Genomic DNA, 25692 nt, shown 5'->3' with positions numbered 1-25692 from the left:
GGAAGGGGTGGAGCAAGAGCTGGCAGGTGGATCCAGGTGAAGGGGGTGATAGGCAGGTGATTGGGGGGGTGGGGTGGGGAGGAGGTGAGAGTGGGAATGATGTCAGAATCTGGGAGGTGATAGGTAGAAGTGACAAAGGGCTGAAGAAGACGGAATCTGATAGGACGGGACAGTGGAGCGTGGGAGGGAGGTGGGGAGGGGAACCGGTGGGAGGGGCGTGTGGGTGATGGGCAGATGCAGAGGGTGGGGGAGGGGAAAGAGACAGGATTGATGGGGGTGGGTGGATCAGGAGGAGAGGGAAAAAAAAAGGGGGAGAAAGGGACAGAGGGGGGGGTGGTCAATGGAGGTTTGAGAATTCGATGTTCGTGCCATCAGCCGCTGGCTAGATATTTCAGCTGCGGGTGAGTACAGAACCATGGGTCATACACAGAGGAGAGTCACTACTAAACCACGATTACACAGTCTTATAGGGAGAATAGAAAAGCAGAATGTTGTCCAAATGGACAGAGATAGCAGAATGCTGATAGAAAGGGAGCTGGAGGTCCTTGTGCGGGAAACATGGAACACTGGGATGTAGGTGAAGTGACTACAGCCAGCAGTGATCAATAAATCGGTAAATTGGTTTATTATTCTCACCTGTACTGAGGTACAGTGAAAAGCTGTTTTGCCTGCCATCCATACAGATCATTTCATTACATCAGTGCATCGAGGCAGTACAAGGGAAAACAATAACAGAATGCAGAATAAAATGTTACGGTTACAGGGAAAGTGCAGTGCAGGCAGACAATAAGGTGCAAGGGCCATGACAAGGTAGATTGTGAGGTCAAGAGTCCATCTTATTGTACTAGGGGACCATCCAACAGTCTTCTAACACCGGGATAGAAGCTGTCCTTGAGCCTAGTGGTACGTGTTTTCAGGCTTTTGTATCTTCTGCCCAGTGGGAGGGGGGAAAAGAGAGAATGTCCAGGGTGGGAGGGGTCTTTGATTATGTTGGCTGCTTTACTGAGGCAGTAAGAAGTATAAACAGAGTCCATGGAGGGGAGGCTGGTTTCCATGATGCGCTGAGCTGTGTCCACAACTCTCTGCAGTTTCTTGCGGTCCTGGGCAGAGCAGTTGCCGTACCAAGCCATGATGCATCCGGATAGGATGCTTTCTATGGTGCATTGATAAAAGTTGGTGAGGGTCAACGGGGACATACCAAATTTCTTTGAAATTTCAATGGAACCTTGGCCTTCAGAGGTCGATGGTGCAAAAAGTAGGGACAAAATCTAAAAATCAAAAAAACTGCAGAGGCTGGAAATCTGAAACAAAATCAGAAAGTACTGACAGATCTTAGCAGGTCAGGCAGCATCTGTGGAGAGAGAAGCAGTCGACGTTTCAGGTCTGTTCTGATGAAGGGATGTTGACTGTGTTTCTCCCTCCACAGATGCTACCTGACCTGCTGAGTGTTTCCAGCATCCTCTGTTTTTATAAAAGTAGGGACATCTTGCCATGACTGTGTACGATGTTGGTGAGATCACACTGAAGTACGTGTGCAGTTTTGGTCTCCATATTTAAGGAGGGATGTACTTACATTGCAGAGGGGGTTCATGAGGTAAAGTCATACAGCCTGGGTCTGTGCTGATTATTGTTCAGAAGAGTGAAATAAACAGATCAGATTGTGAGAGGGATTGACATGGTGGATGCTGAGAAGATGTTTCCTCTGGTGAGGGAGTCTAGACCTGATGGGGCATAGTTCAGAATAAGGGGGGTTTCTCCTCTCAGATGGTCAAGACAGCTGTGGAGGTTGAGTCATTACATATCTTCAAGGTAGAGACAGATTCTTAGTCTATTAGTGAGCTGAAGGTTAGAGAGTCATGCAGCACGGAAACAGACCATTCGGCCCACACTGACCAGTGGGCACCCATCCATATTAATCCCATCTTAGAGGTGGCTAAATGAGCACTTGGGGGATTCAAGTGCTCATTTAGCCACCTCTAAATGCTGTCATTCTAACATTATGAGAGGCATAGATAGAGTAGACAGCTGGTGTCTTTATCCCCAGGGTCAAAATGTCTTCAGGTGAGAGGGGGAAAGTTCAAAGGAGATGTGCTGAGCAGGTTTTTTACACAGAGAGCAATGGGTGCTGGGGTGGTGGTGGAGGCAGGTGCAATAGAGGCACCGAAGATGCTCTTAGATAGACACATGAGCATGCAGAGAATGGAGGGGTATGGATCATGTGCAGGCAGAAGGGGTTAGGTGTCATTAGCTCAATTAGTTCTGCACAACATTGTGCCGTACTGTTCTATGTTCTATGACTCTGCTTCCACCACTCTCTCAGGCAGTGATTTCCAGACACTCAGCACTCTGGGTGAAATAGGTCCCCCTCAGATCCCCTCTAAATCTCTTCCCCTTACCTAAATCTAGGTCCTCTAGTATTTTTCCCCTCCGATAAGGAGGGAAAGTTCCCACTCTATGCCTCCCCTCATTTTATAAACCTCATGGGGTAAGGGAGAACGGGTAAGAAATTGAAGTTGAGGTCGTGGTTAGGTCAACCATAATATCATTGAATGGCAGAGGAGGGTCGGTGGTGGGGGGGGGGGGGTGGTGTGGGGGGTGGAATCGCCAAATCCTGCTCCTCTGTGATTTTTATTCTCTTTGAGATTTTTGTAAATGACTTGGATGAGGATGTGGAAGGGTGGGTTAGTAAGTTTGCTGATGACACAGAGGTTGGTGGTGGTGTGGATAGTGTAGAAAGTTGCTGTAGATTACAACAGGACATTGATAGAATGCAGACCTGGGCTGAGAAGTGGCAGATGGAGTTCAACCCGGAAAAGTGTGAAGTGATACACTTTGGAAGATCGAATTTGAAGGCAGAATTCAAGGTTAATGGCAGGACTCTTAGCAGTGTGGAGGAAAAGAGGGATCTTGGGGTCCACATCCACAGATCCCTCAAGGTTGCCGTACAGGTCGATAGGGTTGCTCCAGGTTTCAGCATCTGAGTCACTTGCGTCTCCAATAATTTCCTTGTCTTGCTTCTCTTCCATAACACCAGGCACTTGGCCCAGAATCCATTCATCTGTGACTGCCACCTCAAATGGCTGGCCGACTACCTCCGCTCCAATCCCATCGAGACCAGCGGAGCACGCTGTGCGAGCCCACGCCGCTTGGCAAACAAGAGGATTGGGCAGATCAAAAGCAAGAAGTTCCGGTGCTCAGGTATTGTAATGTCTTCAGAATGCATGGTGAAAGCAAGAGGTAGAGGTTCACTGACAAAACAAACATGCGCTAAGCCTCTGAGCTGGTGCTGTACGCTGAATGTCTGTGAAGCTGTTGCATTGTTTGAGAAGCAGACAGATCACATGTCTCTTATGTCCAATAGAACATAGAAGATAGAACAGTACAGCACAGGAACAGGCCCTTCAGCCCACAATGTTATGCCAAACTAATTAAGCTAATGATTTCTAATTAAAATAATCCCTTCTGCTTGCATGTGATCCATATCCCTCAATTCTCTGTACATTCATGTGCCTGTCTAAGAGCTCCTTACTTCAACCCGGACAAGTGTGAAGTGATACACTTTGGGAGATCGAATTCAAAGGCAAAATGCAGGGTTAATGGTAGGACTCTTAGCAGTGTGGAGGAAGAGAGGGATCTTGGGGTCCACGTCCATAGATCCCTCAAGGATGCCCCGCAGGTCAACAGGGTTGTTAAGAAGGCGTATGGACTGTTGGCCTTCATTAGTCGGGGTATTGAGTTCAAGAGCCGCGAGGTGATGTTGCAGCTCTATAGAAATCTGGTTAGAGCACCAAGTGTGTTGTGTTCAGTTCTGATCGCCTCATTACAGGAAGGATGTGGAAGCTTTAGAGAGGGTGCAGAGGAGATTTACCAGGATGCTGCCTGGATTGGAGAGCATGTCTTATGAGGATAGGTTGAGCGAGCTCGGGCTTTTCTCTTTGGAGAGAAGGAGGATGAGACGTGACTTGATAGAGGTGTACAAGTTGATCAGAGGCACAGATCGAGTGGACAGTCAGAGACTTTTTCCCAGGGCGACAATGGCTAACACGAGGGGACATAATTTTAAGGTGATTGGAGGAAGGTATAAGGGGGAAGGCAGGGGTAAGTTTTTTTACACAGAGAGTGGTGGGTTTGTGGAACGCACTGCCGGCAGAGGTTGTGGGGGCAGGTACATTAGGGACATTTAAGAGACTCTTAGATAGACACATGAATGATAGAAAAATAGGGGGCTATGTGGGAGGGAAGGGTTAGATAGATCTTAGAGCAGGATAAAATGTCAGCACAACATTGTGGGCCGAAGGGCCTGTACTGTGCTGTAATGTTCTATGTTCTACGTTCTTAAACTCCACCATTGTATCTGCCTCCACCAGCACCCCTGGCAGCACGTTCCAGGCACCCACCTCTCTGTGCAAAAAACTTCCTTTGTGTTTCTTTTTGTCAGTACCAGACGGTGCTAACCTGATTTGCAGAGAGGTCAGAGGGTGTCTGTGAGTAGTTGCACCCTGAACTCATGGAATGGTCTCTCAGGAAGGGTCAAAGGATGTTACCTTTGGATCCATTCCCAGGTAACCATCCACCCCGTCCCACCCATTCCAAAGGTGTCCACTTCCTCAGAGCAACACAGAAATACTCAGAGACCAGAAGTAGTTCTACAAACCTCTCTCCAGTTTAATTCAGCTTTCTTTAATTTTTTAAATTTTATTTTCAGCGTGGTAACAGGCCCTTTCAGCCCAATGTGTCCGCGCCGCCCATTTTAAACCCCCATATTAACCTACCTGTACTTCTTTAGAACGTGGGAGGAAACCGGAGCACCCGGAGGAAACCCATGCAGACACGGGAGAACGTACAAACCCCTTACAGACAGCGACGGGAATCGAACACGATCGCTGGCGCTGTAATAGCATCGTGCTAACTGCTACACTACCACACCGCCCCACCCCATGAGCTTCACGGTTCAGAGTTTTCTTTTTGGTAGAATGTTATCTCGGTGCCTTTGTACACCGTTCCTGTGTAATGCTTGTCTGTTTCTTTCCCTCCATAGCAAAGGAACAGTATTTCATTCCAGGTAAGGCCCTCTCAGCATGAACAAAGTTATCTGTATGTGGAACTTGTAATGTACACCCTTGCTGGGCTGATTGTGAGTGGCTCAGGGCACAAGCAATGTTGTTCTGAATTTGGTCGGTGTGTGAGGACCGTGTTTTCAATGACAGAAGCATCCCCCATCTCTGTCTCCGTCAGTGGCTGGAATTCTAAAGCAGAAAGAAGATATTTGCATTTCCATAGCTTTATATCTAACCCGTGTTGTCCCTGCCCTGGGAGTGTGTGATGGGACGGTGTAGAGGGAGCTTTACTGTGTATCTAACCCGTGCTGTCCCTGCCCTGGGAGTGTGTGATGGGACGGTGTAGAGGGAGCTTCACTCTGTATCTAACCCGTGCCGTCCCTGCCCTGGGAGTGTGTGATGGGAGACTACAGGGGGAGCTTTACTCTGTGTCTAACCCATGGCAGGGATAGCAAGGGTTATATACAGAGTGAAGCTCCATTTACACTGTGCCATCAAATGCTCCTTGGGCAGGGATAGTACAGGTTAGCGTGTAGGTCCCTTTAGTATAATCATATAAAGTGAAACTATGAACTCTCTCTTCCTATTTTAACCGCATTTTCCCCCTCCCCCCCCCCCCCCCCCCCCCTCCGCCTACCTCTCACTTGCTGCTTTTCTCTTTTCAATATCTGTGACTTTGTCAGCACAAGAATCAGCCAAGGGTAGTGTTCAGTTCTGGGCTCAGACTAACAAGCAACGATAGTAGTTTTCACCTCTCACTGGGCGACCTGTGTCTGCCATTGACCTCGCCTTCCCTTCAGTGGTCCCTGTAATAGATCAGCTGTCAACAGGGTCTCCATCAGTTGATGTGTATGTTGTCCTCTGTTATTGATGAGCGTCGATGATCGAGTGTGTAAGAAATGATGAAAATCTGTTCCATTCAGACTAGATGCTCCACTGAACACATCACCAATTAATCATTTCAAGGGCATGATATTTACACTGGGATTAGATTGACAATCGTCACGGTGGTATTTTGGAGTGTTGGGATGATTACTTGGCTTTCGGTAGTTACAGTCCTCTGGGAGAACTTCTTTCCATTCTTACACAGCTGGACAATTGGCTTTAGTCTATTCCCTCTACACTTCCCCCCTTCTCTCCCCACTCCCTTCCTGGTTGAAACTAGTGCCCTAATTTTAAATAAACTCATCAGGAAAGGTATAAGGTTGGAGTTGCCCAAAGTAGACTGGGAAAACAGATTAAAGCATAACTAGGTGGATCTGCAGTAGGAGACATTTCATGAATCTCAGCCAAGGTATACTGCCAGTGAAGAAGAAGGTCTCTGCGGGGAGGCTGCATCATCCCTGGTGAAGCAAGAAGGTGAAGGGTGGTGTCAGATTGAAAACGAATGCAATTTGCAAGAATTGGTTGCAGGCCAGAGGATTGGGAAGTGTCAAGTCAAATCAAGTCGAGTTTATTGTCAGATGCACGAGTACATGTGTGCACAGGTGCAATGAAAAACTTACTTGCAGCAGCATCACAGGCACAGAGCATCAGATAAGCAGCATTCACAAGAAAAACATAAATTAAACATAAATTATACACAATTTTTACAAGAAGTAGAAATTTAGAAATCAGTAAAGGATAATTATAAAGAGGGAATATGAAGGTAAGAATCTGGAGCAACAATCTGCTGGAGGAACTCAGCGGGTCAGGCAGCATCTGTGGAGGGAAAGGAATTGCGTCAGGACTGAGAGTGGAGACGGGAGATGGCTAGTGTAAAGAGGAGAAGGCGAGGGATGAGACAGGAACCCAAGGCGATTGGTGGACTGACGAGGGGTGTAAGATGACGGGCAGGTTGCACCAGTTAGGGGAGGGGAGCAGGGGTGGAGTTGAGAGATGGTGGCAGGTGAATGATAGACAGAGGCAGAGAGGAAAAGGGGTAAAAAAAGCAGATGGAGCGAGGTGGTGAGGGGAGGGTGAAGGTTGGAGACAGCTGCTGGAGGGAGATAAGCGGGAACACAAAGAGCTACCAGTGCTAGATTCAGATAAGCGAAATAGGTGAGAATGGGAACCATTAGGGGAGAGGTGTATGGCAGGTGGACCCAGAACCAGATGAGGGAAGGGGAGAGATTTAATAGGAACCTGGGAGGCAACTTTTTCACCCAGAGAGTGGTCAGTATATGGAACGAGCTGCCAGAGGAAGTGGTTGAGGCAGGTACATTAAGAATGTTTGAAAGGTCCTTGGGCAGGCAAATGGCTAGGAAAGGATTAGAGGGATATGGGCCAAATGCGGGCAAGTGGGACTGGCTTAGATGGGAATCTTGGTCGGCATGGACCAGTTAGGCCGAAGGGCCTGTTTCCGTGCTGTGTGACTCTATGATTCTATGACCTGTTGTCCGCTGTGTTTCATTTACTCCGGCAGGTACGGAGGACCAACGGCTGGGGAGTGAGTGTAACAGGCACATGGTCTGTCCACCAAAGTGCCGTTGTGAGTCTAACGTGGTGGACTGTTCCAACCAGAAGCTGACCAAGGTTCCGGAGTTCATCCCACAGTCAACCATGGAGCTGTGAGTCGACAAGGCGGCAGACTTGCACATAGATGTCATGCACCATACTGGCCTCTCCTCTCCCCTCTCCGACACCCCAAAGCACCGAATAATAAATGGTCAATCATTGGGAGTAGTCTTGCCACAGGGTCAAGGCTTCTACCAAACTGAGCCAGAGCTGATGCTGCCAACTCTGCCCATAGTTAAGGCTGGGAATTACCCATGGATATCCTGGATCCTCTATTTATTGCTTAATCTCGATTTTTGGGGATTTCCATGGTTTCTGGGGAAAGCCCATTCCTTATATATTTTAAAGCAGGCTTGCACCTTGCAATGCGAGAACTGTGGCAGCCCAGGTCACAGGAAGTTAGAACAAATACTGCAGCCGGAATCTTCTGCCTCTGTTTTCTCCCTTGAATAAGGCTCACTGACAGATGAATTTAACCCAAGGCACAAAATTGTACAATCGTTGGAACGCTTCCTGTGACTTTGTTCTCCTCGACCGATGTCTTTGAGCAAGTATACCGTGACTGCTTCAAATTTTCCCTGGCAGAATTCCAGCTTAAATAATAATTTACCCATGGGCTTAGGGAAAGAGTTCCTGAGTGAATGTCATCTCTTCCTAAATGGTTCCCATGATCATCTCCCTCACTCGTCAGATTCCAGCACTTGTAGTCTATGTGTCCCTGCTTATCACCCTCCAGCCTTTATCCCCACCTTCACCCTCCTGCCCCCCTACCGGGCTTCATCAGCCCTCTATTTTCTTACTTCATAGACAGGTCCCTCCCCCACCCACCACCACCCCTCATCTGGGTCCACCTGCCATACACCTCTCCCCTAATGGCTCCCATTCTCACCTATTTTGCTTATCTGAATCCAGCACTGGTAGCTCTTTGTGTTCCTGCTTATCCCCCTCCAGCGGCTGTCTCCTATCTTTACACTCCCCTCCCCACCTTGTTCCATCTGGTTTTTTTTTTACCCCTTTTTCTTCTCTCTCTCTGTCTGCCTCCGTCTATCATTCACCTGCCACCGTCTCCCAGCTCCACCCCTGCTCCCCTCCCCTACCTGGTGCAACCTGCCCGTCATCTTACACCCCTCCCCAGTCCACCGATCACCTCGGGCTCCTGTCTCACCACCCCCCCTTCTCCTCGTTGTACTGGCCATCTCCCCTCTCCACTCTCAGTCCTGACGCAGCGTTTTGACCTGGGGTGTCGACAATTCCTTTCCCCCCAACAGATGCTGCCCGACCCACTGAATTCCTCCAGCAGATTGTTTCTTGATCCAGATTCCAACATTTGCCGTCTCTGGTTTTACAATTATGATGATTTCTCGTTCCACAGACGTCTGATCAACAACGACATTTCGCTTTTGGAATCTACTGGTCTCTTTCAGAAGCTTCCGCAGTTGAGAAAAATGTGAGTGGATTGGTATTGGTTTATTAGTATTGGTATGTTTCTCTCTCCTCTCACTTCAGTTTCCCCACCCGCCTCTCCTGAAGATCCTGACACTCGCCATCACCCAACATGGGTGAAGTTCCTCCCTCGAGGCTCCCTTCCACAATCAGAGGGTGCAGAAGAGATTTCTGCCAAATCTCCTTCTAGCCTCAGAGAAAGAGATCTCTGCCAAATCTCCTTCTAGCCTCAGAGAAAGAGATCTCTGCCAAATCTCCTTCTAGCCTCAGAGAAAGAGATCTCTGCCAAATCTCCTTCTAGCCTCAGAGAAAGAGATCTCTGCCAAATCTCCTTCTAGCCTCAGAGAAAGAGATCTCTGCCAAATCTCCTTCTAGCCTCCCTCCTTCTAGAGGAGGCTAGAAGGAGATTTGGCAGAGATCTCTTTAAGCAAGAATAAATACTGAGTACCAGCCGGGTGGGAGGGTGGGGTGGAGTGGTGGGTGACCAGAGGGTACAGATTGATGGTGATAGGCAAACAGAAGGGATTTGGAATGCACTGTTCGATAGGATAGTGGAAAAAGTTTCATTAGGAATTGGTTTCTTCCTTGGAGGAACAAAATTCTAGAAGCAGGTATGTTCAGGGTGGGTGTTTCAGTGCTGGAGAACCTGGTTAATTGAAAGCGAGGGAGAAAGCTGATGTTCTCAAAGGTTGCACCATGAATAACCAAATTTTTCTCATTTATTTAGTTATTTGTTGATGTGTAAACGTCACTGGCAATGGCAGCATTTCTTGTCCACCCCAGTTGCCCCTCAACTGAGGATGCTGTTGAAAACCCACCACATTGGTGGGTCTTGGTATTAGTAAACCAGATAGGTTCTTACAGCATTCGGTAGATTTATGGCTACTGACACCAGCTTTTTTTCAAAATTTCATGTTTATTTAATTACTTGAATTTAAATTCCCCAGCTATTGTGGTGGGATTTCAACTCACGTCTGGATCAATGGTGCAGAACTCTGGCTACTAGTCCAGCAAAGTAACCACCACACATGGCATGCTTTCCTGTACCACTTACTGAGTAAATGATAAATTTTACTCTGTTCCTGTGAGTCCAGTAACGATGTTGATTATGAATACCAGAATAATTCCAAGTGCTGCATCCGAGCTGTTCGATCTTGGTGTTCGGCTAATAGCCACCAACAACATGTAAACCACGGGAAGTCTGGATGTTAATTAACACATTTCTGATTAGTAAATACACAGCAAGTGATGGTCACCGTTGTTGCTCCTGTGGTCTTAATATATTAACAAACACATATCCTCCTTAGCTGACTAGCTGTCATACACACACACACACACACACACACACACACACACACACACACACACACACACACACACACACACACACACACACACACACACGCAGACACACAACATGCCCAGGCACTTCAACATATATACATTAATATACACACATATCAAGTCTCACATGCTAATGCACAGATTCACACAGTCACTCAGGTACAATTTAAAACTATCTTGGGCATCCTGTGGGATTGAGGGTGACTTGCTTCCACTCCTGTTCTGTGGGTTCTGAGGAGGTGACTGATGAGGTCAATGTGGGACCTACAGGCTCTTCCACAGATGGGAGGGTGGGGGCAGAGGTGGGTGATGGGACAGGTGGGTGGTTGGGGAGATGGTTCACTCCTTGCACTGTTCACACCGGGCTTTGGTGTGTTCCCAATGTGCTCATAGGGTAATGCACACACGCAGACACACAAACACGCAGACACACACACACACACACACACACACACACACACACACACACACACACACACACGCAGACGCAGACACACACACGCACACAGACCCACACACGTGCACTTGATTCACTCCTCTGATCTCAGACCTTTCTCTGTTTGTTTCCAGAAACCTGAGCAACAACAAGATTGCAGAGATTGAAGACGGGACATTTGAAGGAGCTTCGTCCGTCTCCGAGCTGCATCTCACGGCCAATCAGCTCGATTCCATCAGAAGTGGGATGTTTAGAGGCCTAGATGGATTAAGAACACTGTAAGTGCCGGTCCAGTCGGTACCACAGGGTCCTTTCCATCCACTTCACAGAGCAGGGAGGGCTTGGGTTAATGTTGCGTCTAACTCTGACCCCTTCCCTGGGTGGTTAGCATGGATTTTTATGCTCAGTTCTCTTGGAGGCAGAACCAACCATAGCTGAACAGAAACAGAGTGGTTCACATTGTAATAGTTAAATCAATTACATTGTAATAGTTTAATCAATGCTTGCTAGTAAGTTCACACAAGCTTCCAGATTTGACTGTGCTTATGAACATAGAACAGAACAGTGCAGTACAGGAACAGGCCCTTCAGCCCACGATGTCTATTCCCAACGCAATGCCAAATTAAACTAAGTCCCTTCTGCCTGCACATGATCCATATCCCTCCATATTCATGTGTGTATCTAACAGCCTCTGAAACACCATGATCATATCAGAGGCCATGGAGAGTGTGCAGAAGAGGTTCACCAGGATGCTGCCTGGATTAGAGGGTATGAGCTATAAGGAGAGGTTGGACAAACTTGGGTTGTTTCCTCTGGAGGGGCAGAGGCTGAGGGGAGACCTGATGGAAGTTTATAAAATTATGAGAGGCACAGATAGAGTGGACAGTCAGTATCTTTTTCCCAGGGTTGAAATGTTTAATACTAGAGGGCATGCATTTAAGGTGAGAGGGTGTAAGTTCAAAGGAGATGTGCAGGGCAAATTTTTTTTAGACAGGGAGTGGTGGGTGCCTGGAATGTGCTGCCGGGGGTGGTGGTGGAGGCAGATACGATAGGTGCGTTTAAAAGGCTCTTAGATAGGCACATGAATGTGCAGAGAATGGAGGGGTATGGACCTTGTGTAGGCTGAAGGGATTAGTTTAGTTAGGTATGTAATTACTAGTTTAATTAGTTTGGGACAGCATTGTGGGCCAAAGGGACATTTTCCTGTGTTGTACTGTTTAATGTTCTATGTTGTTCTCTGCATCTGCTTCTACCACTTGCCTCCTGTGGTAGTGCTCAAACCAGCTCAGGAGATGTGACGAGTATATTCTGTCATGCCTTACGCATTGTATTCCCCTGCAACTTAGTTTTAAACCAAATTTTTCCTTTACTATCACCAGGTCTAATTGTGAATTGACTGGTGTCTTTGGAGGTGATTGCTAACTGGGCACAATTTATGAATTTTTGGGATGCGTGCATCACTGTCAAGGGCAGCATTTATTTCCCATTACTAGTTGTTTTCTAGAAAAGATGGCGTGGAATTTATATTGAACCAGTGCGTCACCTGTCCTCTGTGGCTTGAAGGTGATGGCATGCCCTTGCACCCACTGACCAAAATGAAGTCAATCAAAGGCTAATTGATAGTTCGTGAAGTCCAAGGTCATTCAGAGACTAATGGCTGTCATCCACATCTTGATATTGGCATTGGTATTGGTTTACTATTGTCACTTGTACCGAGGTACAGTGAAAAACTTGTCTTGCAAACCGATCGTACAGGTCAATTCATTACACAGTGCAGTTCCATTGAGTTAGTACAGAGTGCATTGAGGTAGTACAGGTAAAAACAATAACAGTACAGAGTAAAGTGTCACAGCTACAGAGAAAGTGCAGTGCAATAAGGTGCAAGGTCACAACAAGGTAGATCCTGAGGTCATAGTCCATTTCATCCTATAAGGGAACTGTTCAATAGTCTTATCACAGTGGGGTAGAAGCTGTCCTTGCGCTTGGTGGTACGTGCCCTCAGGCTCCTGTATCTTCTGCCTGATGGGAGAGGGGAGAAGAGAGAATGACCCGGGTGGGTGGGGTCTTTGATTATGCTGGCTGCTTCACCAAGACAGTGAGAGGTAAAGACAGAGTCCAAGGAGGGGAGGCTGGTGTCCGTGATGCGCTGGGCTGTGTCCACAACTCTCTGCAGTTTCTTGCGATCCTGGGCAGAGCAGTCGCCGTACCAAGCTGTGATACATCCAGATAGGATGCTGTCTATGGTGCATCGGTAAAAGTTGGTGAGAGTCAAAGGGGAAAAACCAAATTTCTTTAGCCTCCTAAGGAAGTAGAGCCACTGGTGAGCTTTCTTGGCCGTGGCATCTACGTGATTTGACCAGGACAGGCTGTTGGTGATGTTCACGTCTGAAGGACAATCTGTGGCGTACTGTTGGTGGGGCCATCTTGCTGTTAAATGTATATTTAACAGGCTATATTTCACTGATTAAGTACCAAAGCCCCACAGGATTCAGGTATGACATTGTCTGATATGGTGAATCCATCCGATATAAGACTTTCATATGAATGGTTGGATAAATTTATAAATGTAGCACACACAAGCAGCTGTGATTTTTTTCAAAATCAATCTCTTGTCCTGTTGCTTTATTATTCTTTAAAGATGACACAAGGCCTTGACAATATATTGATTTTAGGAAGTACAACTTGAAGGAATATTGGTTGTCGAATCAGAGTGAATTACAGGAAAAGTCAATATCGTAACCTGGTACAGTTCTGGTTTCCCTCGAGAGCTTCTGCTCATTACTAGAGATTGAAAATTGTTCGACTTTTCCTTTAGGGAGGCTTCACTGCAGGCAGCCAGAATCAGAAACAAAGAAAGCACAGGACACAAAGGTTCCCAAGTAGGGAGCAATAGCTACACGCCTGTTATTGGTTGGAAATTGTGAGGCACATCTGGAGGTCAGTCCACAGTTGGTAATCGCAGTCTCAATAAGAGAACTCACAAAGAAAGAAAATTGATGTATTAAGAGCAGATAGATATACACTGGGACAAAAGGAGATTTCAGGGAGACTGTGTTCCATCCCCAACATGCTCAGTAGAAGCCGTAAGATCCACTACAGAGAAGCACATGCCCTACCTACACCATCTATTGGAGAAACACACAAGGTGCTGGAGGAACTCAGCGGGTCAGGCAGCATCTGTGGAGGGAACTCGACAGTTGACGTTTCAGGTCGAGACCCTTCATCTGGACTCCCTCCTTTCACCCTAAACCTATGCCCTCTTATTTTTGATAACGCTACCATGGGAAAAAGATTCTGATTATCTACCCTATCTATACATAGAACATAGAACATACAACACTACAGCACAGTGCAGGCCCTTGGGCCCACAATGTTGTGCCGACATTTTATCCTGCTCTAAGATCTATCTAACCCTTCCCTCCCACATAGCCCCATATTTTTCTATCATCCATGTGTCTAAGAGTCTCTTAAATGTCCTTAATGTATCTGCCCCCACAACCTCTGCTGGCAGTGTGTTCCATGCACCCACCTCTCTCTGTGTAAAAAACTTACCTCTGTTACCTTCTTCCAATCACCTTAAAATTATGTCCCTTCATGTTAGCCATTGTCGCCCTGGGAAAAAGTGTCTGACTGTCCACTCGATCGATGCCTCTAATCATCTTGTGCACCTCTATCAAGTCACCTCTCATCCTCCTTCTCTCCACAGAGAAAAGCCCGAGCTCACTCAACCTATCCTCATAAGACATGCTCTCCAATCCAGGCAACATCCTGGTAAATCTCCTCTGCACCCTCTCTAAAGCTTCCACATCCTTCCTATAATGAGACGACCAGAACTGAACACAATACTCCAAGTGTGGTCTAACCAGAGTTCTATAGAGCTGCAACATTACTTCGCGGCTCTTGAACTCAATACCCTGACTAATGAAGGCCAACAGTGCATACGCCTTTTTAACAATCCTTTTGACCTGCGCGGCAACCTTGAGGGGCCTATGGATATGGACCCCAAGATCCCTCTGTTCCTCCACACTGCTAAGAGTCCTGCCATTAACCTTGTATTCTGCCTTCAAATTCGATCTTCCAAAGTGTATCACTTCACACAAGTTGAACTCCATCTGCCACTTCTCAGCCCAGGTCTGCATTCTATCAATATCCTGTTGTAATCTGCAGCAACCTTCTACACTATCCACAACACCACCAGCCTTTGTATCATCAGCAAACTTACTAACCCACCCTTCCACATCCCCATCCAAGTCATTTATAAAAATCACAAAGAGCAGGGGTCCCAGAACAGATCCCTGCGGAACACCACTGGTCACCGACCTCCAGGTAGAATACGCTCCATCTACCACCACCCTCTGTCTTCTATGGGCGAGCCAATTCTGAATCCGCACAGCCAAGTTTCCCCGGATCCCGTGCCTCCTGACTTTCTGAATGATTCCTCCGATAATCTTATACACCTCTGTCAGGTCACCCCTCAGCCTCCTTCATTCCAGGGAAAACAAGCCCAGTCTCTTCCCATAACTGAAGTCCTCCAATCCAGGCAATGCCCTGATGAATCTGCTCTGCACTCTCTCCAGTCCAACCACAGTCTTCCTATATACTGAGATGCCTCCTCCTTATACAAATGTCTCTCTTTCAAACATCAGTCAACAACAAACCAGGGTTGGGTGTTTCTCAAGAACTCATTGTTCCTTCTTTCCCCCAGGATGCTGAGGAATAACCGCATCACCTGCATTCACAACGACAGCTTCACCGGACTAAATGCTGTTCGCCTCCTCTCACTGTATGACAACCAGATCGCCACCATCACACCAGCAGCCTTTGACACCCTGCACTCACTGTCTACTCTGTGAGTATATTCAGCCAATCAAGTACAATGTAGAAAGTGAATGTCGGAAATAAAAGGCGGCCAATATATGGATGGGAAGCTCCTAGAAGGTGCAATATGCTAGCAACCAGATAATCTGTTTAGGATGCAGGTTAAAATGAAGAGTTTCTCTGCCCTTTTAAGAATGGGATCTTGCACATCCACTGGAGTTGACACCTCACCTGAGTTTAAGGAGAAAGGAGCAGAATTAGATCATCCGGCCTTTTGAGCCTGTTGCACTATTCATCAAGATCATGGCTGATTTCCACCTCAAGACAACAGTCCCCATATCTCTTGATTCCCTTAACATTCAGAAATGTATTGATCTTTGTTTTAAATGATCTCAGTGACTGAGCCCACACTAGGGCAGACAATTCCAGAGATTCACCACCCCCTGGGTGAAGAAACAACTTCTCCTCTCAGTCCGAAACTGCCTGCTCCTTACTCAAGTCCAGTCGAGTTTATTGACATGTGCACAAGTACGGTGAGGTACAGGTACAATGAAAAACTTGCTTGCAGCAGCATCACAGGCACCTAGGTACAGACAACACACAGAACATAAATTGTACCTAAAATTATACAAGACAGTGAAGAGAAAAAAACAAGACATTAGTCCAATAACAAACCACAATCAGAGACAAGTCCACGAGGTGGTCAGTAGTGTTCTGTTGCTGAGGTAGTGATTAGGGTTGTGCAGGTTGGTTCAAGAACCGAACGGTTGAAGGGAAGTAGCTGTTCCTGAACCTGGTGGTGTGGGACTTCAGGCTTCTGTACCTCCTGCCCGATGGGAGCTGTGAGAAGATGGCATGACCTTGTTGTGACCTTGCACCTTATTGTCTGCCTGCACTGTACTTTGTCTGTATCTGAAACACTTTATTCTGCATTCTGTTATTGTTTTCCCTTGTACTACCTCAGTATACTGATGTTATGAAATGATCTGTATGGATGGCATGCAAAACAAAGTTTTTCACTGTACTTTGGTATATATGACAATAATAAACCAATTCACCAAGTACACTGAAAATCCTAGTTTTGCATGCCATCCATTCAAAACATCGGTGCATTGAGGTAGTACAAAGATGAAAACAATAACAGAATGCAGAATAAAGTGTCACAGTTACAGAGAAAGTGCAGTGCAGGCAGACAATAAGGTGCAAGGGCCATGACGAGGTAGATTGGAAGGTCAAAAGTTCATCCTTAGCATATAAAAGTCTTATAACAGCGGGATAGAAGCTGTCCTTGAGCCTGGTGGTACATGTTTTCAAGCTTTTGTATCTTCTGCCTGATGGAAGGGGGGAGAAGAGAGAATGTCCTGGATGGGTGGGGTCTTTGATTATGTCGGCTACTTTTCCAAGGCAGCGAGAATTGTAGACAGAGGGGAGGCTGGTTTCCGTGATGCGCTGAGCTGTGTCCTCAACTTTCTGCAGTTTTTTGCGGTCACAGGCAGAGCAGTTGCCATAACAAGCCATGATGCATCCAGATAGGATGCCTTCTATGGTGCATCTGTAAAAATTGGTGAGGGTCAATGGGGACATGCTGAATTTCCTTAGCCTCCTGAGGAAGTAGAGGTGCCGGTGAGCCTTCTTGGCTGTGGCATCTGGGTGGTTGGATCAGGACAAGCTATTGGTGATGTTTACTCCGAGGAACTTGAAGCTCTCAACCCTCTTGACCTCAGCACCATTGATACCTGCATGCACGTTACACATATTTACATGGACACTGCAGCACAGAAGGCGGCTTTTACCCCTATGGTGGTGTTTAATTTCCAGACTAATAATCCAGCTGTGTGGATGACCAGAGTTCAAATCCCACCTACTGTGGAATTTCAATTTAAGTCATGATCTGGAATTTAGAGCAACGTCAGATAGGCGGAGGAACGAAGACCATAGAAGTTACTGGATTGTTCTAAAAACCTGTCCATACCCTACAGGGGAGGAAATCAGCCATCCTTACTGGTGCAGACTTTATGTGGACCCTGGTCCAACAATGTGGGTGCCCGTGGAGAGCTCCAGCAAGTCATTCCATTGGACCAATGCTGTCACGTTCAAACAGAGGAAAAATACCAACGTTTTAGCTCCACATAATCTGTCTAACTTTTTATTCCTCCCCCCCCCCCCCCCCACCACGTATAGACCTAACCTTTAATGTATCCAAAATACTCACCCCAACTGCACAAGGACACGACAATTGGAGCAGGAGTAGGCCACCCAGCCCCTCAAACCTATCCCACTGTTCAACAGGAGCAAGACTGATTTAATCGATTGGCTTCATCCCCTCCTCTATCCCAGTTCTACATGGCTCTTAATTCCCCAATCTTTCAGAAATGTATCTCCTTCGTCTTTAAGTCCATTGATTTAGTCTGCACGACCTCTGGGATAAAGAATTCAAGCTTACTTCAAATGCATGTTCTATAACCACAAACGCACACACATCCATGTCTACAGATGATTCCTCGAACCAACCTGATACCAGTACTGGGCAGCTGTCTAACAGCTGCCCCACACATCTCTGACCTCCAGCCCAGTTGTATCAGAGAGAATTGTTCCTGGATTACAGACAGTGAAGATGAATTAGTCCAAAACTCTGTGCAGACCACAGCTGTGTAATTCCAGGCATTCCATTACCAGGAAGGTTATTAGATCAGTGAAAGAGAGACAGTGACCATCGGCCAGGACAGGAGGAGGGAGAGGCTATTTCCCTGAAAATGCAGCGAGCAATAACAATCCGGGACAAAGAGGTTTCAAAAATTACACCCAAGGGCTGGTTGGGAAAGACTATTTGAGTGTAGATCAGGGTCACCTCAAGGTTTTATCACATGGAGGGTCACTGCAACATACACTGATTTATCATAAGTAGCCACATGTAATATAAAAACGGATTAAGATGAGTGTTTGAAAAGGAAGAGTGTAAGTGGATCCGGCATGGAGATGGCGAGATGGGGGTCACAGAAGACAGCTGCATTTGAAAATTGACACCAGAACACACACTTCCTGTGGGTGGACTCAGTGCTTACCATTCACCTGTGAAAGCTAGTCAGCAACTGTATCACTAGCAGATACAACATTTCATAAACATGCACATTGGCACATATTCCATGTGTCCACGAGCCATGTACCACACAGTCACATGCACATCACAGATCCACACACAAGCAAAAGCACACACACACACACACACACACACACACACACACACACACACACACACACGCGCACAAACCAACAACCACATACATACCGCACAGACACATAATGCACAAATTTGCCTATCCACACACATGCCCACAACACACACACACTTACAAACTCAGATCCACACACAAACAAAAGCACACACATACAAGCACACATCAACACCACACACATTCCCACACACAAACCAATAAATACACACATACCCACACACACAAACACATAATACACAAATTACATATCCACACACATACCCACAACACCCACACAACCACACAAGCTCACAAGTACAGACCCACAGACACACTCACACTACTCACCTATAAACAAAAACACACACACAAGCAAAGACAGATAAACACGAACATACCCATATACACACAAATGTTCTGCAAGTATATGTATATCCAGAAAAGGTGGAGGTTTATTTACAAAATAGTACACTTCTTTTCTACATTGAGTCTATAAGCTCTTGGTATAAGTCTGAATGTCTGTGAAATTGTTGCCTTATCTGAGAAGCAGGTACACCACCTAACTCTGCTGTCCAATAAGATCACAATATTAAAGTTCACACGCACACACACACACACACACACACACACACACACACACACACACACACACACACACACACAAAACCATCCATTCACACACACAGACACACACACACACGCACGCACACACACACACATGCACGCACACACACGCACACACAAAACCATCCATTCACACACACACACACACAGACACACACAAAACCATCCAAGTTCACTCACACTCACATACACACACACATATATACACATACACACATGAGACAGACACAAATGAACACAGACCACCTGTGATTTAGGCTGGATTGTAAACAGAATGTTACCCACATAGAGATAAACTGTTCTGTCCTGGTGCACTGATTCCAGCAACCTCCTCGCAAATTCATTCAACTGTAACTGCCAACTGGCCTGGCTGGGAGAGTGGCTGAGGAAGAGGAAGATAGTGAGTGGAAACCCTCGCTGCCACAAGCCCGACTTCCTGAGGGAGATCCCACTGCAGGATGTGGCCTACCAGGACTTCCGCTGTGACGAAGGTAACTCAGAGACACACAGACCCACACACGCAGACCCACACACGCAGACCCACACACACGGACCCACACACGCAGACCCACACACGCGGACCCACACACGCGGACCCACACACACAGACCAACACACAGACCCACACACGCAGACCTACACACACAGACCGACACACACAGACCCACACACGCAGACCCACACACACGGACCCACACACGCAGACCGACACATGCAGACCCACACACGCAGACCCACACACGCGGACCCACATGCAGACCCACACAGACACACACACGCAGACCCACACAGATCCACACACACAGACACACACACCAGACCCACACAGACTCACACACACAGACCCACATGGACCCACACACACAGACTCACACACACAGACACACACACAGACCCACACACGCAGACACACACACAGACCAACACATGCTCACACACACACTCACAAACAGACACACATACTCACATACACTCACTCACACACACTCACTCACAAGTACTGACTCACACACATACTCCAGATTCCAGATAAGCTCCAGATTCCGGCATCTGCAATCTCCTGTGTCTTCAAAGGCACACAGCTGCTTTAGTTTTGAATAAATGAAGCTGTTTCCTGCTCTGTGTTCGGTGGAGTGAAGGGTGTTAGAGTTGTGGAACAGAACCACAAGGTGCTATCACACACTCCCGGTACAGGGACAGAACTCGACACCAAACCTGGGGCCGTTTGGCTCACTGGAGACCTTCCTGGACCAGCAGACACTGCGGGGTTTGGCGTACACCTCGACCCAGGTGGCAACATTTTCATTTAACAGACACAAATTCCACAGATTCCAGCATCCGCAGAACCTCTTGTATCAACATTTTCATATAAGTGTTTTTGGTGCATTAGATAAAGTTATTAAGAAACAAACCAAATAATTCCTTCTACACCGTCCCATCACACACTCCCAGGGCAGGGACGGCACGGGTTAGATACAGAGTGAAGCTCCCTCTACACCGTCCCATCACACACTCCCAGGGCAGGGACAGTGGGGTTAGACACACAGTGACGTGATGCTTTGGTCTCTGCTGCAGGTTCGGAGGAGAGCAGCTGTGTCCCCCGTCCCCAGTGCCCCGCTGAGTGCACCTGCCTGGAGTCTGTTGTCCGCTGCAGCAACAAACACCTGAAGACCCTGCCCAACGGCATTCCGAGGAACGTCACCGAGCTGTGAGTGGGGGCGTCAGGCATGGCGGCTGGATTCTCGATGGCTCTTGTGCCCAGGATCCTCAATAACACATTCCCACAGTAATCAGACAGCCCCTTCCCGGAACACATTCACCAGTCCTGCGGTGTCAGGGCAGGGAGAGAGCTGAGCAAAGGAGAAACAATGGAGAGGCTGAGAGAGCAGTTCAAGGATTTTACCAAACCCTTGTTTCCTTAGCGGACCAGCGTTAACCCTTGTTTACTGACACTCCAGTGAATTCCTGCCTTGTTTTATACCATCGCTGTGCTTTAGAACAATAGTAAATTCAGGAGTGGCATACAGGCCGGAGGGGGTTACAGAGATGGGGAGGGGTGTAGGGGCTGGAGGGGGTTACAGACACAGGGAGGGGTGTAGGGGCTGGAGGGGGTTACAGACACAGGGAGGGGTGTAGGGGCTGGAGGGGGTTACAGACATAGGGAGGGTTGTAGGGGCTGGAGGGGGTCACAGACACAGGGAGAGGTGTAGGGGCTGGAGGGGATCACAGACACAGGGAGGGGTGTAGGGGCTGGAGGGGGGGTTACACACAGGGAGGGGTGTAGGGGCTGGAGGGGGTTACAGAGACGGGGAGGGGTGTAGGGGAGGGAGGTGGTTACAGAGACGGGGAGGGGTGTCGGGGCCGGAGGGGGTCACAGACGGGGAGGGGTATAGGGGCTGGAGGGGGTTACAGACACATGGAGGGCTGTAGGGGCTGGAGGAGGTTACAGAGAGGGAGGGGTGTAGGGGAGGGAGGGGGTTACAGACAGGGAGGGGTGTAGGGGCTGGGGAGGGGGTTACAGAGACGGGGAGGGGTGTAGGGGAGGGAGGGGGTTACATACAAGGAGGGGTGTAGGGGCTGGGGAGGGGGTTACGGACAGGGAGGGATCTAGGGGCTGGGGAGGGGTTTACAGAGACGGGGAGTGGTGTAGGGGAGGGAGGGGGTTACAGTGATGGGGAGGGCTGTAGGGGCACAGCTGCTGTATGATGGTAGGAAGGGGAGTCCATGGGATGTACTGGATCCAAGGATGATAATTTTGTTCCTGGTTATTTGGACCAGGATTGGGTGAATGTCAGTGAGCTCAGGGGAGGGGAGGGGGGAATGTACACAGGACTTGGCACAGCCGAGAATAAATGAAGCGGAGTTTTGGGTGAATACAAACCAAGGGAGGGGAGAAGGTGAGAACTCAGAATGGCCACGGTAACTGGGCAAGGCTGTAGGTTCAGGACCAGCTGGGCAATTGTGCTTGTGTCAACCAGTGCGTCCGAGGTCCCTTTGTAATTAAATGAAGGGCTCTTCATGAAATTCCACCAGCATAGTGGTTAGCGTAATGCTTTACAGTGCCAGCGACCCGGGTTCAAATCCGGCCACTGTCTGTAAGGAGTTTGTACGTTCTCCCTGTGTCTGCATGGGTTTCCTCCGGGTGCTCCGGTTTCCTCCCACATTCCAAAGACCTACAGGTTAGGAAGCTGTGGGCATGCTATGTTGGCGCCGGAAGCGTGGCGACACTTGCGGGCTGCCCCCCAAAATCACTACACAAAAGATGTATTTCACTGTGTGTTTCGATGTACATGTGACTAATAAAGATCTGATCTTATCTTATCTCCCTTTACTTTCCAGCTACTTGGATGGTAACCAGTTCACTGCAGTTCCCAGCGTACTCTACACCTTTAAGCATCTCCAACTTGTGTAGGTATCTTGGTGGGGCCAGCGTGGGTCGGAGAGATTTGGTGTACCTTCCAGGGACAGTAAAGATTCAAATTGATGCATATTGACCCATTTTACATCCCACCCAATCAGGGGCCCTGGGAAAATACTAGCTCCTCGGGAGTTCCAGAGGAAACAGTAAGTAGAGCCCAGATCTCCATGGCCTGACGTGGACACGGAGCTGGGAAATGAGGTGAATTGGGATCTCCTCCTTGTCTACCCAAGGAGCACCCGGATGAACACAGTGGCTCTTGTTCCCTCACTGGGAGCAGGCACGTTCGGGAGCTCGGAGGGAGTGGGGTGGGAGAGGGAGGGGACTTTCTCTCTCATTCCAAGGGGTGAAGGACAAACCTTGCTCCCTGGTGCCATTAAAGGAAAATAAGTTGAATATATCAGTGGCCAGAGAAACAAAAGGTTTCCGTCTCGGAACCTTGCAGCCAAACGGCATGAACATCGAATTCTCCCACCTTAAGTAATCCCCACATCCCTTCCTCACCTTCCCCCCGCCAGGCTTCTTATCTTCTTCCCTTTCCGAGCCTCTTATTTCCAACCTTTTTTCCCTCTCTCCTTCCCTTTGACCCATCCCCCGGTGGATCTGTTCTCCCCTCCTCCCCCGCACCTGCCCGTCACCATCTCTTACCTGCATCTACCTATCACCACCCTGTGCCCACCCCGCCTCCCCTCTTTTGTCCACCTATTGCTGCTCTGCTTTTCCTTCCTATATATCGGGCTTCCCCTTTTCCTATCTTCAGTCCTGAAGAAGGGTCCTGACCCGAAACGTTGACCGCCTGCTTTTCTCCACGGATGCTGCCTGGCCTGCTGAGTTCCCCCAGCATCATCGTGCTTTTCATATCAGTGGGCAATCAGTGCTCCTCGGGAGCTAGGTTTGTTGTAATGTGGGAAGCATGGTGGCCGGTGTATGCACAACAAGCTTCCACAATTAGTGATGAAGCTTGGCCCAGAGCATTTGGAGAAATCCCTTCACATTCAATAATGCCATGGGATCTTTCCACCTGTCTGCAAGAGTACCTGGGACCTCCCTCAGCACCACGACTGCAGTGCCTGCTTATATTTTTGTCTGGGACCAGAGAGCAAGAGATTTGGTCTTTATTTCATCCTCAAGGGACCCATCCATCTTTTAGATGCTAGTTGAATCACTATGGTCTGAGGTGTGTTCAGAGGTGGGAGTTTGGTCCCTGCACCTTGTTTGTCACCAAGCACAATGAGGTTTGCTCTCTCATGTTTTCCCGTCACCAACGCTGATCGTCTTGTTCTTCCATCACCAGGGACATGAGCAACAATCGGATCAGCTCCTTGACCAATATGTCTTTCATCAACATGAGCCAGCTGACCACACTGTAAGTTGCCTGTACTCCTCCCCCCACCCCAGACTGTACAGACACCACATAGAGAACTGTAACGTCTTCAGAGTGTGTTGAGATTCAGCAAGTATATATTCCAGAGAAGCTGGAGGTTTATTTACAGATTAGTTCTTTTTTTGTGTGTTGAGTCTCCAAGCTCTTGAATGTCTGTGAAATTGTTGCATTACCTGAAGCAGGCACACCACCTGACTTTACTGTCCAATAGGATCACAATATAAAAGCAGACACACACACACACACACACACACACAGAGAAAACACCATCTTCCATGTTTAAAGATATACTGAAGTAACTGCTCCCAGACCCCAAGTTGCTCACTCTGCTTGGATGCATTTCTGAAGGTTGTATCACATGAATTCCTGCCATACAACTGTCTCACCTGGTCAAATATTTCTCCTATTCAATATTTTTTTAGAAATAACAGATAAAGAAACGTAAAACACAATTTCTTGAGCCACAGCTGATACTAGTAGAGAATGTGACCACTGCCTCAGTATTCAGGAGTCCCCCCGCTTTCCTCTCAAACACCGTCGGGTGATCTATGTTACAGATTTGGGGATCTTAATGACGACCTTAAATATTGCATCAAATGTGGTGTACCCGGTGACTGCTGAAACTACTGATACCACTATCCTTAGGGTCTTACATCAAGAACAAACCCTGCTCCTTGAAGCTGAACCATGGCATCATTTACCTGGTACAGTATACCCCGCGATACGGAGGGATTGTGTTCCTAGAAAACCATCCGTATTCCAATTTCTCATAACGCAAACCCTTGACAAAAATTGATGAAATTTGTTGCTTCTTTTGCATTTTGTTTTTATTGAGTAAGTTCCCTCACATAAATTCAGAATCAGAATCAGAAGCATCACTGACATATGTCGTGAAATTTGTTGCTTTGCGGCAGCAGTACAGCGCAAGACATAAAGACATAAAGATTACTATAAGTTACAAAAATAAATAAATAGTGTAAAAGAGGAATAATGAGGCAGTGTTCATGGGTTCATGGATTATTCATGCAAATCTGACGGCGGAGGGGAAGAAGCTGTTCCTGAATCATTGAATGTGGGTCTTCAGGCTCCTGTACCTCCTCCCCGATGGTAGTAATGAGAAGAGGGCATGTCCCGGATGGTGAGGGTCCTTAGTGATGGATGCCGCCTACTTGAGGCACCGCCTCTTGAAGATGTCCTCAGTGGCGGGGAGGGTTGTGCCCGTGATGGAGCTGGCTGAGTCTACAACCCTCTGCAGCCTCTTTCAATCCTGCGCATTAGAGCCTCCGTACCAGGCGGTGATACAACCAGTCAGAATGCTCTGTAGAAATTTGCAAGAGTCTTTGGTGACAGACCAAATCTCCTCAAACTCCTAACAAAGTAGAGCCACTGGCGTGCCTTCTTCGTGATTGCATCAATGTGTTGGGCGCAAGATAAGAGAGAATTTTTAGTTAGTATCTCAA

The 25692-nt window shown here is 47.7% G+C and overlaps 1 protein-coding gene across 1 annotated transcript in view; it reads left to right on the top strand.

Moving 5' to 3' along the window:
* Window positions 1-25692, top strand: part of slit1a (slit homolog 1a (Drosophila)) — a 215902-nt gene that overhangs the window by 140142 nt on the left and 50068 nt on the right. Inside the window, 10 exon segments of the mRNA XM_052027527.1 lie at window positions 3035-3198; window positions 5039-5062; window positions 7462-7606; window positions 8926-9000; window positions 10911-11054; window positions 15482-15625; window positions 19755-19921; window positions 21006-21138; window positions 22770-22838; window positions 24143-24214. Of these exon segments, the coding sequence (XP_051883487.1) occupies window positions 3035-3198; window positions 5039-5062; window positions 7462-7606; window positions 8926-9000; window positions 10911-11054; window positions 15482-15625; window positions 19755-19921; window positions 21006-21138; window positions 22770-22838; window positions 24143-24214 (1137 nt within the window).

This window comes from Pristis pectinata, chromosome 12, assembly GCF_009764475.1.
Source record: "Pristis pectinata isolate sPriPec2 chromosome 12, sPriPec2.1.pri, whole genome shotgun sequence".
Taxonomy (NCBI): domain Eukaryota; kingdom Metazoa; phylum Chordata; class Chondrichthyes; order Rhinopristiformes; family Pristidae; genus Pristis; species Pristis pectinata.
Note: the sequence above shows the minus strand (reverse complement) of the source record. Positions and strands in the feature narration are given on the sequence as shown.